General features: G+C 38.1%; 1 protein-coding gene across 1 annotated transcript in view; it reads left to right on the top strand.

Annotated features, from left to right (window-relative positions):
* The first annotated feature begins 2,548 nt into the window (after positions 1–2,548).
* The window catches only part of LOC145981560 (protein RCC2), a 57,466-nt gene continuing 41,095 nt past the window's right edge, over positions 2,549–18,919 (top strand). Inside the window, exons 1-2 of the mRNA XM_083114900.1 lie at positions 2,549–2,872; positions 9,964–10,195. Coding sequence (XP_082971026.1) covers positions 2,657–2,872; positions 9,964–10,195 — 448 coding nt within the window. The 5' untranslated portion in view covers positions 2,549–2,656. The remainder of the gene's footprint in view (positions 2,873–9,963; positions 10,196–18,919) is intronic.

Genomic DNA, 18,919 nt, shown 5'->3' with positions numbered 1-18,919 from the left:
CTAAGTAGGAGCAAGTATTTAGAAGATTCTCTAGACCAGTGCTTCCAAAGTGTGCGCCGCACTGCCTTGCTATTGATGCTGCAGCATTAGGCCCATTCCTGAAATAGGCTCATTCCGAAATCTGAACAGTTTTCCTTTGCTGTATTGACCTGAAAATAAATCTTAGAATGCAATTTCGAGCCCCAATTTCGGACGCCTAGACACAGCATTACTTATTATACAGTTACTATTATTGTTCGCGCTGTGACGTAACTATAACGTCGTTGTGTTTATTGTTCACCGAAGATTTCAAGCATCAGGCCCAATTTCGTCTTTATCCGACCCTGTGTGGCTAGCTTGCAGGGGAGCAGCGAAATGTTCCAATATTTTCACAGAAATGATATGATTTTTCTAAATATTTAGTAGTCTACTTTTTACACATAAGATGTTCCTGAATTTGAAGCAACCCATCCACACTAACTGAGCGTTGCAAATGCTAGATAGGCCGATATTCTGACTTGGGAGCCGCGGAAAAATTTTGAAATACTAAAGGAGCCGTGAAACGAAAAAAAAAATTGGGATTCCCAGTTCTAGACTTTAGAAATTTCTTCCAGAGGAGAGCTTCTTTATATGTACCTTCCCAACCCCTGTCGCAGCCTCTCGTTTGACAGAAATCTGTGACTTCGATGTCATCATCCACATTCCTTCCACATCTGTTTCAAATGTCAATAGATCCCAAGTTTTGGGAATCAAGGAAAGTCTTATTGCTTCTGCTGGGGATGGAATGTACGCTAAGAACTGTGATTGAAGTGAATATTGTTCATTTTTAGAAGCACATATTTTTGGTAAATAACAAAGCAAAATTTCTTTACAAAAACAGAATCAATTTCGGGTTCAAAAGCGGTAAATAAAATAAAATTTCGGTGTTATGGCGGTGAAAAAACCGACCAAAAGATCAAATTTGGTTTTAATTTTGAATTTTTGAATTTAAAATTTTGGGAGCGTCAGCACTTAGGCTATTTTGCTCCCGTCACATTATACGGGGGCCAGCAGCCCCTTATCAGTACAAATAACAACTCTAGCGTTGCATAACTAAAAATGTTAAAATGTTCTGACTTCTGTTAAAAGCTGAGGCCGTAAACGGGCACTCAGCACACACAAGGACAAGAAACAGGACAACACACACAAAATTATACTGGCCATAGTGCCAGTCGCCAGAGCCTCGTTAGTCTTTAGTCCAGGGTGCACTAACGTGGAAGTGAGGTTGACTTTTGGGCGCCTACGTGGAAGGTCACCCCTTACACCCCAAATTTGGTTTTAAAATTGTGAACATAATCCAAAATTTGATTTAAAAACTGCACTTATTACAATAATAAACATAACCCTACTAATAGCACATTTATGTAGTTACCAGAGTATTAAGTTTATTCCTGTATAAAAGGGCCCATTCTTGCTTCTCAAATATTTACAGCAGAATGAATCATTTTCCGTGAATTGCATAACTCACAGGATAATTCAAACTTCAGAAAGTGTCGCGTCGATAAATAATCTAAATTTCGTGTATAAGAGTTTATTTCGCATTTTGCAGTTCATTTCGCATTTTATTTCGCATCATTTCGTAACAAAACAGTATAGTAAAATGCACCTCACACCTTTCAGAAACATTAAAAATTAACATTAAAATATGTTATTTCACATTTCGTGTTTTCGTCAAAAAGGAAATATGCATGCCCCCATTCATTTTTACATGTATGATATAAATAATTGGGTCATCAAAAATAATATGGAGTGTGCATTAAGGGATGGTTTCACGACCCGTCAATTAACACTTCAAGAGATGTTGGAGAAGATATAGCCTACAAATACTAGTTTTTTAAATATCTCTAAATTTTATAATTTACATTAACTTAATGACACCGACACACATAATTTACGTTAATTTAATACTGTTAAACTTTAGAAAAATGAACTTGGTTTATTAGCCCCCCCGGAGATCAATTCTGGCTACGGGCCTGTGTGAGATGCAAAACATGTCAATTTAATTTGCAGATTTTTTATAAGAACCTTTAATCATTCTTTTTCATGAAAAAAGCAGGCGCGCGTCAATACACATGAATTGTATAGGTGCGACGTTATTTATATTCTCCCCTTCTTCCATCCCACCCAAATAACTACCAGAATTAGTTCTGGTAATGAAAATAAACTTCAAAATGATACTATTTTGCTGATATTACGGGAGAAGTAATTAATTTTTTAATTGGTTGAATTGCGAATTCCTCCGTTACTTCAACAATATTTCTCGGATAACACAGTGATATTCTTTTTATTTACAGTAAATTTTGGGAACTTACGTTCAAATATGTTTATTTGTTTGCATCCACAAATTTTCCATACCGTACAGATCTCCAAGATGGCGAGGATCATGTTTTATTATATTACGTTATTGTATCTTGGTGGAGCCAACTTTGGAGCAAAGTGGGCACGCCATCTATTAGCAAAGAAATGGAGCTTTTTAAATGGTTACAGCCAAGTTGTAGTTCATAAATTTGACACTTGATGGTGCGCCTGACCTTATGTCTGTTGTTTGAGAGAAAGTGCAGTTCCGTGGCTTGTTTTGTGTCTTAGAGATTGACTGAAAGGAAATCTTATTTTTGTTTGTATCAGTTCTGTTTTTGAAATGTCGGCAGAGAAGCGTAAAGCAGAGGACGAGTGTGAGGAATCAGCGAAGAAGGAGAAAATAGAAGAAAGCAGCGAAAACCACGATAATGAAGCAAAAGAGAACGAAAAGAGCGCGGATGACAAAACACAATCGCCGCTTCCCGCTACAGACAATGATAATGAAAGCCGCGAAGCACCAGCTTCAGGAAGCGAACAACCTGATAAAAAGAAGTTTGTACGTTCTAACTATTTTTTATATGTTATTTTAATATTGTAGAGGCAATAAAATTTTATTGTACTACGAATATTCGCTGGATAGGGAATGGGGTTGAAGTCGGCGGTAGTGCATTCAACAAAGAAAGCGTTGGCGCTATTGTTTGGGCAAGGCATTAGTTGTGTTCGTGTTGATAATTGACAGTTATGAGATAAATAAAAATTGAAAACCGTAGCATGATTATATTCAACACGCTTGTATAGGAATCTATATTTTATTATAAAGACGAACTGGAATGCTCGTGTATACCTCTTGTCCATGTGGTGAATTTGAATTATTGCTGTTGTATTTCATAGCCGGAAGGCTACATGATAAATTTCAGTTTCAGAATTGCAACATAGAAGATTTTTGCAAATTTCCCAAAAAACTAATCCTTAAAGAGGCTTTAATAAATAAACATTTGGTCACTAAATTGATATCTTCATAGGAATTTTACGTCCTGTTCTCGCTGTTTATGTCAATTTTCATGTGTTTCAGAAATCCGCGAAACGTATTTCTTCAATTTTACAGGAGAAAGTACTTACCGAACTGACTTTCCGTACACTTTTAAAAGGTTATGGAAGTGCTTTTTCCCATCGGTTAATTTATTTCGCCGGTAAATCATGTATGGTAAATGTTTACTATCCTTTGGACATCTGTGGGGCTATGCGTCAATGGTTCGTGGGGCTATGCGAGAATGGTGTGTGGGGCTACGAATATTTTTTCGAAACCAATTTTTAACTATTGTAACCTATGCGTGGCCCTACCTAACCTAACCTTACCGGAAATGGTTCGTGGGGCTATGTACGAAATCTGTCTGAAGGATAGTAAACAAGTACCCAAATTTCAACTGCACAGTCATGATTACCAGACCAAAATTAGTAAGTACACCGAATTTCAAACAAATTGCATATATATTTCAGTTATTCTAACTAACGTAACCTATCCTTACCGTCAATGAATCGTGGAAGAAACATGTAATCCTCACTTTTCAAGACACCATTTTCGGAGCGAATTTACAATATAGAGAAAGTCTCCAATTTTGTTAATTTTCGGTATACTAACTAATTTTGACCTCCTAATCACGAATCTGTTGAAAAAAACCGGGGGTCACGTCTGAAAATTTGAAAAAAAGCCGATTGATTTTTTGGAGCGAATTTACAATATAGAGAAAGTCTCCAATTTTGTTAATTTTCGGTATACTAACTAATTTTGACCTCCTAATCACGAATCTGTTGAAAAAAACTGGGGGTCACGTCTGAAAATTTGAAAAAAAGCCGATTGATTTTTTTATATATATAGGTGTATATGCATAGTTTTACGAACAAAAATGTAATCTCCTGTCATTGTGTCCAACCACGCTGTTGTTTTACAAGAAAATGATTTATGATGTTCAATTCTAGTACGATCCCTATTTTTTCGATGAATTTAGGGGTGAAATGAGTGCTAATGGAACCTAACCTAACCTCGTGTGAATGGTTCGTGGGGCTACCCGTGGATGGTTTTTGGGGCTAACGTCAATGGTTTTTGGGGCTACCCGTGGATGGTTTTTGGGTCTAACATCAATGGTTTGTGGGGCTACCTGTGGATGGTTTTTGGCACTAACAAACAATTTTTCATCAAAATGTACAATTTCCAGAAGTGACCCCCGTTTTTTTACAACAGATTCATGATTAGGAGGCCAAAATTAGATAGTATACCGAAAATTAACGAAATTGGAGACTTTCTCTATATTGTAAATTCTTACCCCATTTTCTCACATGCAAATGAACGCTCCATGCAATTCACAGATTACATGCAATTGGTATAACTATTCGTACAACACTCTAGGAACCGCACAGTTGCCAAACTTACCTCTATTCGAAGCCGCAATCCACAACATCTTCTCCCTCCACACTGTCATCGCCACTATCGCCATTCTCCTCCGAGCTTATCGGATTATACAAAATTCCAGCAAGTTAAAAAAATTCCAAAGTCCGATCCGTTCGTAATTCAAGGCACCTTTCCGCCTCCATTCTGCTACAATCAATGATCCCCAAATGAGAAAGTAACAATGCGGCAACGCTGTAGACACAGCAACAAGTATGCAACGAATACCGAACCTCACTTGTCAACATCAAACATGGCTACCACAGTAGTGTATTGACAATCATACCGGTGTTAATTCCACATAATTCAGGAATTTCTATACGTGAGTGCCAAATTTTAAGTGCAGATTCGTGATTAGGAGACCCAAATTAGTAAGTATCCGAAATTTCAAACAAATAGGAGAAATTCCCTGTATTGTTAAATTATACCTATGTATATCAACCAAAAAATGAACGAACAATAATTACTCGATATGTGGAAAATTGAAATTATTTTCGTGAAAAAAATGAAATGCCACCTTCAAGAATCGTTAGCAATGTAGAATATGTAAGTACCAGTGTGAAAAAGAAGAAAATAAAGGAATTTCAGACGTTTCACGGATACCAAAATTTTAATAAATAATTTTCCCCAAGATAAATATTTTTATCAAATAATAATATTCCTTTGCGCAACAGACCTGAAGGGCCTTGGCTTACCTACCTACGTCACCTGTAAGCATGGAGATCTGCAACCAGTATTGGAGTAGTCAACCCGACGTATCCCCAGCCGTTATAGTAGGTTTCCGGGACCGGATTACGCTAACTCATTCGAAGCTCTCCAATTTCCTCACGATGGTGGGTTGCCACCAGCCCTATACGTAGGTCGAATAAAGTCCGACCAGAGCCGAATTCGAACTTACGCCGTCCCGCAGCGAACGATCTCAAGACAAGTGAACGCCTTAACCCGCTCGGCTACGGAGGAAGACTTTTTACAAATACTTGGCCATTATTTGAGTGTTGTAAATATACTGTCAAAAAAAGTTTTGCATATTGCAAGTTTTTAATATTCTCCATCACTGACGCCACAAATCTCCATACCTTTGAAGCATGCACATCAACCGAAGGCCAATTCAACACACAAGAGAGCAGGTACATGTCTGTGGCCAGGTTTTGAAGCATGTTTCACGTTTTAACCTCGTGATTCACCCACCGATTGTCTCGCAGTTCGTGATAAGGGGTAGTATAATGCACTGGACGTGTCAAGGAAGGTTGTAATGGTTGTCATGGTGTGAGTTTACATTTTAGAAATGCCACGAAACACACTTTCGGCAGTGGATAGAATCAGAATAGTGACTCTACTACAGGACTGTATGAAGCAAGTGGACGTAGCACATCGGGTAGGCTGTAATCAAAGTGACGTTTCTAGTGTGTTGAAGAAATTCCAGGAGACCCATTCAATAGCAGATAGGCCCAGAGAAGGAAGAACACGCAAAGCAACGGGTGCACAAGACAGGCATAGCCGTATTTCTGTGCGCAGACGTCCTACGTCCACAGCAACCCAACTCCAGAAGGAGCTCCATGAGGCTTCAGGGATCATGGTGTCCACCCAAATGGTGCAAAACCGACTGCACGATATAGGGATTCATGTCCGTCGACCTTTGAAGGTTCCCCGACTCACTGCACGACATAGGGCACTACGCGTAAGATGGGCCAGACAACACGAAAACTGGACCTGGGAACGGTGGTCACAAACACTGTTTACAGATGAACTACGGGTTAATCTGCACCCCGACGACAACACTTTACGTGTCTGGAGAGGAAATGGGCAGCGTTTCAATGACTCGTTCATGGTGGAACACTTCCAGCAACAGGGTGGTTCGGCACTGTTCTGGGCTGGAATCATGTTGGGTCGTTGGATGCCATTAGTTCACATGGAGGGTACTGTGGATGCACAGACATACGAGGACAGTGTTCTTCGACCCGTCGTTGGGGCATTTGCGCAGGATGTTGGTGGACGATAATGCCCGTCCTCACTGTGCCCGTTCAGTGGACCTTTTCCTTCGAAGGCATGCAATCCGTCAAATGGACTGGCCAGTAATTTCTGCGATATGAATTGTATCGAACATGCCTTGCACTTTCTGATACGTGCCATTGCGAACCGCCCTCACCCACCACAAACCCTACGTGATCTGATACACGCTGTCATTCAGGAATGGGACAATCTTCCACAACATGCATTAGATAACCTGGTTTTGAGCATTCCCCGTTGTGTTTTGAGAATGTCTACGTGTTCGTGGAGGCCACACACGTTACTGAATAGAGGGTGAGGGGTTTCTGATAGGTTTACTCACCTTTCTAGCATCTTACTTTGGTTAGGAAAACAACTTTGTTTCCTTGGTTATATCTTTCAGAATTTTCTTTAACTATCTTTTCTGTTTTGTACTTTCATTGCCCTAGTTGGAGGTATTGACATGTGTGGCTTCTGTGATGCAGAAAATAAAAAAAAAATATGCAAATTTTTTTTTGACCAGTATACATCTTGCATAGATCTGTTGACCCTAACTGGCCAAGACAAAAACTAACACCACAAGTAGAATTACAGATCTAGTACAATATAACATGTACGCTCTAAAAAGGTGCACCACATGTTGACAAGTCATAGCATCTTGAGAAAATAACATGAAAGCTAATATCACTGTCTGGTGAAGCTTGTCAGTTCAGTTTTTAAAAATGCCATATTGCTAGAGTGGTAATATGCTAGTAAATGTTAATTGCTTAGAAATATGCAGGTGCAAACTATTTGCATTTTCTGCAATGATCTCTGAAATTTAAATTTTCTGTTCTCTTGACCCCATACACACTGACCTTGTAATGAGTTAAAGGGTAAAGGGGTCTTTATAACACTTAATTGTGCAGGATTTTTAACTGCAAAAGTAAATAAAATAGAAATCATGTTGAGTCTCCATAAATGATGTTGCTTAATTGGAGTGAACTTTGATCAAATGTATGTGGTATAAATGTCATATGCGGGAAATGGATTTCTTCAAATTTACTGGAGAAAGTACTTACGGAATTGAGTTTCTGTGTAATTTCGGAAGGTCGTGGAAGTGTTTTCTCGCATTTTTCAATGTATTTGGCCGCTGAATCATATATTTTTCTATAATAATGTCCGTCCGATGCACAAAAGCTGTTGCTTGCATTTCCATCCATGTAGTTGAACCGGATGTTGTGAGCATCTGATGACGTAATCCCTGGTAAGTGTTTCCAAACACAGTTTTTTCACTATATTGCCTAACCTAACCTTACTGTGATGGTGCGTGGGGCTATTCGTGGATGGTCATACTATCCCGAATGGTTTTTGCAGCTATGCGGGAATGGTTTTTGGGGCTATTCGTGAATGGTCATACTATCCCGAATGGTTTTTGCGGCTATGCGGGAATTTTTCTGTTAAGAAGGTTGAAACACTGCTTTGCCGTTTGAAACACAACGCTAGTCAAGATTTGCCCACCATTTTGCGTGTTCAGGAAGCGAGAAAAGAGCAAACAATAATTACTCGATATGTCTACAGTAGATACTAATTTAGTTAAAAAAAAGTGAAATCCCTTGTTAAACAATGTTTCACAATGCGGGATAGGTAAATATGAATGTAAAAAGGTAAAGAAGAAACGAGTTAGAACGATTTCCCGCATATGACAGTTTTACCATGCATGTTTTTGAAAATTACATCATTACAATATTATAACCTATGTGCCATATTGGTTAAGGTAACATGTTGTAAATCAAGTTCATAACATACAGAAGAGTGCGTACACATGCATTTCTTTTTCATGCTTAAGATTAAAATAGACTTACAGTTTGTGTTATAAAATATATTTGTGAAATACATATTAATACATACAAATAGATGAATGTACAACATCATTTGACTCAACATAAAAATCAGCTTATGTAGAGAAGTCTGAACCTTTTTTGCAGGGGGAAGCACTGTGTATGTATTATGTGTGTGTGTGTGTGCAGTTATGTAATTATGCCCCAAGACCTTAAAATTAATTAGAGGAAGATTAACATACCAACCAGATAAGTCAAAGCCAAAGATGGAGCTCTTGATTCTACAATACCATGAAGCTTTGATGTTTGTGAGGATTGAAACCTAATTTCATCATCAAAAAGAAATTATATGTTTTGTTTTTAATCCAAGTACTTTCAAGAGGAATTTTTATTTCTTGATGTAACAAATGAATGTATTCAGAAACTAGAAATTTTTAGATTGAAAGTAATACTCTGAGTAGGTCTACTGGGAGTGAGTGCACTGCAATGATCTGTAATGTATGGATAAAACTAAGAGAAATATTACCAAGTGTAAGGTCGCAGAAATGGATGGGATTTGAACACAGAACCTTACCAGTTAGGTTTGTGAATTGACCACTGAACTTACAAAGTTAATCAGGGTTTCTTAGCAGTCGAGAAAAAGTTACTAAATGGGTGAAAGAGTCAAAGAAATTATGCTTATGGTCAAGAATGTTTTGTTTCACAGTGATTGATTTAGTTTATTTTGCTTTGTTTTTCTGCCCCTTTTGCTTAATCACGAATATGAGGTTGAATGGTGGTAAGATGAGATGATGGATCACATGCATAGGGACGACAACATGAGCCCCGCAGAAGATTATACTGCCTGTGAGTTGGATGCCAGAGTCTTGCTAGTCTGCCAAAATGCAGCCCAAAGTGTATTACTAATTCTCTTGTTATAGTATGTCTTCAGTTTTTGTCTTAACCGTTCGTTTGGTAGGGGTTATTCATTAAATAAAATAATATTTTTCTTTCGTTAGGTCATCTGACTACCATGCAAGAGACCTGGGTTTGTTCCCTGTGGAAAAGTGGCTCTGGTGACCACCCAGCATCATAAAGTGGGTACATGGAGGAAACTTGGGAGGGGGGGGTAAAGGCAGGCAGGGGCATGGTGCTGATTACATCACCCTCACCTTCGACCATGATCAAGAAAGTGGGGCCTTAACTCCACACCCCCTATACGCCTTCATGGCATGGTGCAGAGCACAGGGGAGCACTTTACTTTTTTAATTGCATATTTCTGACTTTATCTAAGTTGGGGTCAAATAAATAAAGGTTAAGAAAAGCAAAGAATTTTAGATTTGTTATTAATGTTAACTACATACCAATTTTCAAATTGTAATTCACTTTCCATTTATTGTTTTGTCCTTTTGTTTTCAGAGAGTTCCACCCCCAGACCATGTTGGCACCCTTCTGATCTGTGGTGGTATGAACTGGGACCTGGTAGGCAGACGGGATCTCCCAAAAAATGTCAAAGGCTCAACAGGGCGGAATTTGTGGCAGCCACACACACTCACTGCTCTCAGTGGTATTAGGGTGCGTGTTGCAGCTGCTGGCAACACTGGAGCACATACCATAATTGTTACTGAAGAGGGGAAAGTCATGTCCTGGGGTAAGTGATGCATGATTTGTAATATTTTACAGTTTCTGATTCACATGGTGAATTTGGTAAGTTTCTACTGTGTTTATATTTTCGCAAGATGTGAGTTAAAATGTAACTGTTGATTGCTTAATTCTTTAATCAGTTGTTGCTCATTATTTAGTCAGCCTCTGTGGCGAAGTATTAAGCATGTTATAAAGGCAGAGGTCCTAGGTTTAAATCCTCTGTAAGATGTGGGACTTTTTGTTTCTGTGGAGTGTTTGCAGAATATAGAGAATGTCTCCAATTTCGTTAATATTTTGTATACTAACTAAATTTGGCCTTCTAATCATGAATCTGTTGTTGAAATTTGGGGGTCACGTCTGGAAATTGCGAAAAATGCTGGTGGAAGTTGAGATTTTTTTTTTAAAGCTGAATCTCATTGTTTTACAAACCTGACCTTTGGAAATGGTTTGTGTAGCTATCCGTGAATGGTTCGTGCGGCTACCCCTTCATAATATACTGATCAGAAGGCCAAAATTAGTTAATCTACCAAATATTAACGAAATTTAAGGTACTTTCTAACCTTACCGGAAAAAGTTCGTGGGGATATAAGTTAAATCTTTTCCCAATGAGCACATATTGTAACAAAATATAAGTAGAGGCATGCATATTTCGTTTTTGACGAAAAAACGAAATTGAAAAAAACACATTGTAGTGTTAATTTTTCATGTTTGTGAAAGGTGTGAGATGCATTTTGTGACCATGTTTTGTCACGAAATAATGCGAAATGAACTGCAAAAAGCGAAATTAACTCTTAAACACGAAATTCAGGTTTATTCACCGACGTGTCACCTTCTGAGGTCTGAATTATCCTGAGAGTTATGCAATTCCCGGAAAATTGATTAATTCTGCTGTTAATATTGGAGAAGCAAAAATGGACTCCTTTACACAGAAATAAACTTAATACTCTTATAACTACATAAATGTGCTATTAGAAGTGAAATGTTAAGTCTGTGGAATAAGTGTAGTTTCTAAATCAAATATATTCACAATTTTAAAAGCAAATGTCTTTTTATATACCACTTTTCATCCAATTTTTCACCGCTATAACACCGATATTTCATTTTATTTACCCCTTTTGAACCCGAAATTGACCCCGTTTTTGACCCGAAATTTTGATTTTTTATTTACCAAAAATATGTGCCTCTAAATATAAGTTTTGTAGCAGTAGCATCCTCACTGCCCAAGATGTCTTTTTTCTAGAAGGACGCTCGAACACCGTTGCCAAACCTACCTCTAATCAAAGTCCGCGATCCACATGTTCTTCTACTTCATCGTTCTTACTGTCCAAGCAACAACTAATGCTCTGCAAGTAAGGAAGGAAGAGTGTGGCAATGCTGTAGACAGTCCACAGGGTGGCGACAGACCTGGAAAACCGGGAAAAGTCAGGGATTTTGAGGTGTCAAAAAAAAAAGTCAGGGAATTTCGTCTTCATTGACCTTTTTTTTTACAATTTTTATTTTATTTATTTATTTAAATATATCGTTGTAGAACTCTGCACGGGAACAGGAAATCTCGTTCGTAAGTTTCAGCCTCAACTTTTAGGCCCCTTTTATGCGCAACACAACCACGGCGCCAGAAACCAATGATGGCAGGAGGAGAGAGAGAGAAATTTCTCTGGCATGGAATTTTAAATTCGAACACTCGTTGGAAGAAAATTGTTATAACTTGGGCACTATGGGAGCAATCTACTTCGGATAACTTTTGTTTTGCAGCTAAAACATCAGAGCATGCAACCGTGTACAATTCAGAACACCGGACCGAGGAAGGGGGGCTTGGTGGGGCGACCCCCGAATTTCAATGAAAAAAACAACATAAAAATCTGGAGTTTGCCCCCACTTCTCCCGCTATTATTAGTATTCTTTTCAAAGAATGGACGTTTCCAAAGAGAATGTAACATGTTTCATGTGCTTGGGTGCCATACAAGTTGAATAATAAGCCAAAATGTGAAACTCTGTTTTTTACGAAAAATAGGTAATTTGCATATCGCTCAGAAAATTGTTATAACTAGGCCACTATGGGAGCAATCTACTTCAGATAAGTTTTGTTTTTCAGTTAAAACATCAGAGCATGAAACCGTGTACAACGCTGAACCGAGGAAGGGGGTTTCAGGGGCGAGACCCCCGAATTTCAATGAAAAAACCATAAAAATCTTGAGTTTGCCCCCCTCTTCTCCCGCTATTTGGGAAGAAAGCTCAAACTTTAGTATTCCTTTCAAAGAATGGACATTTCTCAGGAGAATGAAACATGTTTCATGTTCTTGGGTGCCATACAAGTTGAATAATAAGCCAAAATATGATATCTTAAAAAAAAAATGAAATTACGAAAAATAGGTAATTTGCATTTTTGGAGGAAAATTGTTATAACTCAGGCACTATGGGAGCAATCAACTTCGGATAAGTTTTGTTTTGCAGCTAGAACATCATAGCATGCAAGCGTGTACAATTCAGAATGCCGAACCAAGGAAGGGTGGGGGGTTTGGGGGTGCGACCACCGAATTTCAATGAAAGAAACAACATACAAATCTTGAGTTTGAACCCTTTTCTTTCGCTATTTTGGGGAGAAGGTGCAAACCTTAGTATTCTCTTCAAAGAATGGACATTTCCAAAGATATTGAAACATGTTTCATGTTCCTGGGTGTCATACAAGTTGAATTATGAGCCAAAATGTGAAACTCTGTTCGGAAATGTGACATTGATATGTTGCAGAGAGGGGAGGTTGGTCATCAATATGAATTTCCCAGGCTTGCTCCAGACCTGTGTCAGAGTTTCCACCCAAACATAAGAGTATGAAGGTCCAAAAAGCACATTCATTTCGTAATCAGCACCATGATACCACATGGTGTCATCGGGCGAGTACGACCTTACTCTGGTGATACCATATGGTATCATCAGGGGAGTAAAGGTTAAGCCTCTAAATATTACCTGGAAAATGCATTGAATTATCATTTTTTCTTGTCGGTATTGGAGTAGTAAGGGGACTTGTCAACAGATGGAGGGGATAAGTGTGGGTGGCGCCGTCCGATAGTTGTCGGACATCGTAGTAAGGCATTTTGTTGGGCAAACTGAAGGAACATGGAAACAAATAAGCTCCATTGATACATACGATTTTTGTCGAATATTGCCACCCGACAAAGTATCTCACTACAACATGCGACAGAAATTGCAAGGACTGCAACATCCAACAAAAATCGCATGCATAAACAAGAAGAGCTTTAGACTGCAAATATGCTGCTGGAATTTTATTACTCTTCTGGCTCACTTCACCTTATTTAATGTAGCAGTGCTTATGAAAAATTTATTTCATCATCCTGACATGTTACTGGTTTCGCACAAGTTAACATACGATTACAATGACATTGCACTATTCTTAGATATCAAGAAGAATCCAACAAAATGGGATATATATGTATATTGAATACTATCACGAAAAAGTGAAACATAAATCTGCATTGGTGGACGTTATAAAAATTGGCAAGTGCATGCTCCCAACCTCAAATTTACTGCAACACTAGTATTGCAATGAAATTAATGCCACTCTCTGTCCTGTCTGTTTAACTTCGTGAGAGATGGTCATTAATCTCTCACTGAGTAAGGTTAATGTCCAATATTATGAAATAAAATACTAATAATAAATACGTAAATATTTTAATATCATATTTATTCAAATCATTCAATCATAAAAGCAAATCACTTTCTTAAAGAGTTGACTTTTCTCTGGCAGCCCTGCTAAATTTTCACTTTTCATCTACTGATTTATACGGAGGTTGCCAGAAAGTAATTTCCAATTAGTAGGGACATTGATTTTTTGCAAATGACAAAACCTTGAAAAATGGTAATTGCTGCGAAGTTTTGTTTAGGAATGTGCAGTGATCTCTGGACACATTTTTCGCCCGTTCGAAATATCGAAATAATGCGAATTTGGCATAAAATGCGAATTGTTGGCATTTTTAGCGATGTTTTTTAAAAGAAATGTCCTAAAACAAACAAAAATTCCATGAAATCCAACATTCTTGTCATTTCTAGGCCATGTTTGTGTACATAGAACATGCAAGTTTTCCAACATTTTACTCAAGAGTAAACTATAGAGTTATACGTACATGGAATAATTCCGACAGCCACATTAAATCATCTATTTCCCACAATTTTTTCAACTTCTATCCAAACCATTTGCATCACAGAGCAAAGTGGCAGAGTTCTAACAGGAGATCGAATGCGTATCTACCATCGCACAGGAGCCACATCTTCGTATTTGTCGCACGAGATATGTTTTGAATTACCAAGCTAAGTGCTCACCATCTGCATTTGTCGAGTGAGTAATAATGGAGCTCAGTCGTTAGGGCATCTGACTACTATGCGAGAGACCCGGGGTCGATCCCCTGTGGCGGAGAACCAGGATGTTTTCCACCTATTCAAACTGCTCCGGCACCCACCTAGCATCATATGAAGCTGGTACCTTGAGGAAACTTTGAGGGATAAAGGTAGCCAGGAGCGTGGTGCTGATCACATCACCCCTACCTTCAGCCGTGATCAAGAAAGTGTGGGGCTCAAACTCCACACCCCTATACAGCTTCATGGAAAAGTGCAGGGGAGCACTTTACTTTTACTTTCTCAAAAATCTGTTCCATCATATCAAACTGTCACGAAAATACGTAGACCATGTGACCTACAATTTAAAATAATAGTATAGAAGCACAATGGAGTATTACGTTTCAGTATATTTGGCAGAAAAATGTTCTAAAGCAAAAACGCGAATTTTGGGAAATGTAACACTGACAAGTCAAAAAAAGATAATGCCAATTTTTGGTGGCATAATATATCGGTATATGTCACGTGAGATTGATTGATTTTAATTTTTTGGGTGCATCGCCACTTATGGTCATTATGCACCCTTCAGTATATGCAGGGAAAATTCCGTTATCTAAAATCCTTACCTTAAAATTAAAAAAAGGGGTATGGAACATAACTTTTCCAAAATAACTTTCAAGATATCAAACTCTCACGACGAGGCGTAAGCCATGTGACTTACAATTTGAAACAGTAGTATAAAAACACCATGAAGGTATAATTTCAGATATTTGCCAGAAAATGTGAATTTTGGGGAAAATAACACCATATAGTAAAAAATAAGAAAATACACGAATTTGAAAAAAAAATATCAAGGTCCCTACGGATTGGCCATAAATAAAACAAGAATATCAGTAGTAATTTATTGGATTAGTAACAGTGAGTCCTAACCTAATTTTGGGCATAATCACCACCGTTGTTCTGGCATTTGTCGTAGCATGGCACTAAATTTTGTATGCCCATGGTATATGTGTCTGACAGCAAAGACTGTAACTATCTCTATCACAGTGTAGCTGTCAAATCCTTGCCCTGCCAGAAACCTCTTCATCTAAACAAAGAGATGAAAGTCGGTACATTCAAGGCCAGGGATGTACAGGGACAGGTCCAAGATCTCTCACCTGAAGTGATGCAAAGGGCCCGTGTGTACTCAGCTGTATGGGGTTGTGCACATTCGATTGGCCTTCCGTGAATTGTCTGCACCATCGTCTGACCATACTATCACTCACGACGTCCGGTCTGCACACCTCACATGAATGCTGGTGGCTCTGTGCCAAATTCTGAGCTTGCAATGTAGGCTACATCGCAGTCGGTGGGAGACTGTATGAGAGCTGCAATCTTTAACCTAGAACTGTCCTAAAACGGCTGCATTGCAACTGTACCAGATTACAGCTAGATCCTGCCTGCATGTGTGTGTGTGTGTCGCTCTCCGACCACTAGTGCTGCGTATAGGCACCATTGGAGCTTTTTTCAGGATTCTCCTCGTATATGAACTTTCAGAAGCTTTTATTATTAGTGTTTTCCTGTTTTAATGTGTGGTTAGCTAAATCAGGTACCTATACAATGCAATTCTATAAATTCCTTGCGTTAAATTTCTAATACATACCCTTTTCAATAGCATTAATGGTATAACTGCATGTTGTCAGTTTCACAGTACTTCACTTGGATATACTGTACTGAAGCAGAAATCCCATTGATAATGTAAGGAAATATGACACTTTATAGAGAAGTAGCTTTTTGCATTGAAAAATGAGTCCGCACTCATGGTTCTTGCAAGCAGAGGGTTCCAAACCTCAGTGGAAATATCAACATATAATACCGAGAATGTATAAGGAGACTGATAAATTACAAATTGTATTTCTCAATCATTCACTTTTTACTCTCATCTCATTTAGTCGCAACTTTAAAAATAATGAAGTATTTTATTTTAAACTTACTGCGTATGACAAAATTCCGTAATCCTTCCCTAGCTTGTGAATAGTAATAATTTTCCAAATTCACTATTTTGTAGTTTGAATTCAAATCATAGAGAATAGAGAAAATAAGTCAATTTCATAGAAGATAATATTGGTACTTAACAAAACCATACGTGGATCTGTATGAGTTTATTATTTCTATTTGAAAGAACATCGATTTAGTTTAGTTTGTAATTGTCAGGGAAAAATGTAAATTTTGTCCTGGAAAACCTGGAAAAGTCAGGGAATTTCATTTCTGCTTGTTTGTAGCCACCCTGGTCCAACGAATGCCGAACGTCACTTGTTCATATCATCAAACATGGTTGTTATGTTTATGTATGGAGAATGATTGCGGTAATGAAGAACGTAATTTTGCAACATATATAGAAGACGTAAGGGTACAATTTTTACACATGACCCCCAAATCTTAACTCCAGATACGTTATCAGGACTGCATATTTAGTGAGTATAAGAAGTAGGAAAGAAATTGAAGACATTCTCTATATTGTGCATTCATACCATTTCGTTTGAGAATCAGAGGGACGTAATTCGAATTTATCAAATGTACAGGAAAGAGGGAATAATATATTCTTAGGAACATGTATGACTTAAAAAGAGTCAGTAAATTGGAGATACGTGACTGATTTCATCGAGGCATTGGCTACAAGGACTGTCATGAAGAAGGTGTGTACTCTGTCTTGAGAATGTGTTTTTGCACAAATATTGTGTGCACTTGGTTTCCAAGGCGTCATCTCAGTTTAGTGGTTGCATGTATCATCGGTTGAAGTCTTTTTTGTTATATCCCCGCTTTCAGAAAGGAGCAGTCCTGTACATGTTAATGCATCACATTCCGAAGTGATGTATGTGAATGTCAAGTTGTGTGAATTATCAACATTGATAAAGTGTATGCTCGAAATTTTTTTTAGTGTATTCAAAATTTACATGTGTCAAGATTCAATCAGCTCACCTGTAAATTTAGTGCATGTGGACTTGAGAAAGTAGTATTAAGCTTTCAATAACTTTTTTTGCATACTTGAGTGGCCTTAAAGTCTGAAAGCTGCGTAAAGGCTGATGCGTAAACCATATTGTTAGGATTCATTCCCATTATTTGTAAATTAATGTGTATATTCATTGATTGGTATACTGTCTAACAGGTGCTGCAGCTAAAAGTGGCCCGGACATTAATATTGAATATTTTTTTTAACAATTTTTTACTGTCACTTGGCCTATTTTTTATTTATTATTTTATTTTGTCATTACAACATTACAGTAGGATAATCACAACAATAGCAATATTACAACATTACAATTTCAAGTACAATTACATGACAATTACAACAACTGTTGAAAATGATGTCCATCTTGGAGCAGACAAAGGTCAAGATGATGGAGCATGTTGTTTTGTAACCCATCGTAACTCATGCAATGACTGCAATGGCGTCAGAAATGTTTGCTTTCAATTTGTTCAATTTTTGTATACCTTACTCTTTAATGCCCTCCACAGAAAGAAATCCCACGTCGAAAGGTCCGGTGATCTTGGAGGCCCCTGCCCTTTGACTTGACAACTGTCCTCTCCTCCCCGAACACTTCACGTACTGCACTCAAACTCTGATTTGATGGAAAAAGGTGTAATCTTGTTCTTCCTCACTTAGCTGGATAAAACAGTTGTTGCAGATAACGATCTGAGTTGATAGTGTCAGTAAAGAAGAATGGCCCGACTATCTTGCTTGCCGACACAGCACAACAAACACCTATCTTCTGATCATGAAGGGGGATTTTAAATGTTGATCTGGGGTTAGTATCGGTCCAAATCCTGTTATTCCGGCTATTAACATAACCAGAAAGATGGAACCATGCTTCGTCTGACATGAAATACAGCAAAGGATCCATTTCACCAGATACAATGATTTCCTGTAGCCATCGACAGTACTTAACACGTTTCGCATAATCTGGAGGCTTAAGTTCCTGGAGAACCATAATTTTGTATGGTTTAAATTTTAAATCTAACTTCAGCATATGACGACATGTTCTGTCAGATATTCCTGTTTCTTGGGATAATCGCCTGCTTGACTTGTGAGGGCTTTGCACCATGCATCTGCGCACTTCCACAATATTGTCATCAGTTTGCACTTTCTTCTGTGTTGCACGTGTTACAAATAGAACCAGTTTCCAAGAATTTCTTAATTTGCTTCTGTGTTGAATACTTCTGAGGTGATGGTGCGTCGGGAAACTTTTCCCTGAAATGTGCTCTGACATCCTTGAATGATCTCAATGTAAAATATATCCCCACTATGAAAATACGCATCTTAAGATTTAAGACCATTTCGAAACTGCAACCTTACAACAGCAACTACTTGTTTCAACTGCTGTTGATAACCCCTCTCACATTACGTTAG

Source organism: Lepisma saccharinum, chromosome 29 (assembly GCF_977018435.1).
Source record: "Lepisma saccharinum chromosome 29, izLepSacc3.1, whole genome shotgun sequence".
NCBI classification, from domain to species: Eukaryota; Metazoa; Arthropoda; class Insecta; order Zygentoma; family Lepismatidae; genus Lepisma; species Lepisma saccharinum.
The sequence above is the reverse complement of the archived record's forward strand: the minus strand, read 5'-3'. Positions and strand labels throughout refer to the sequence as shown.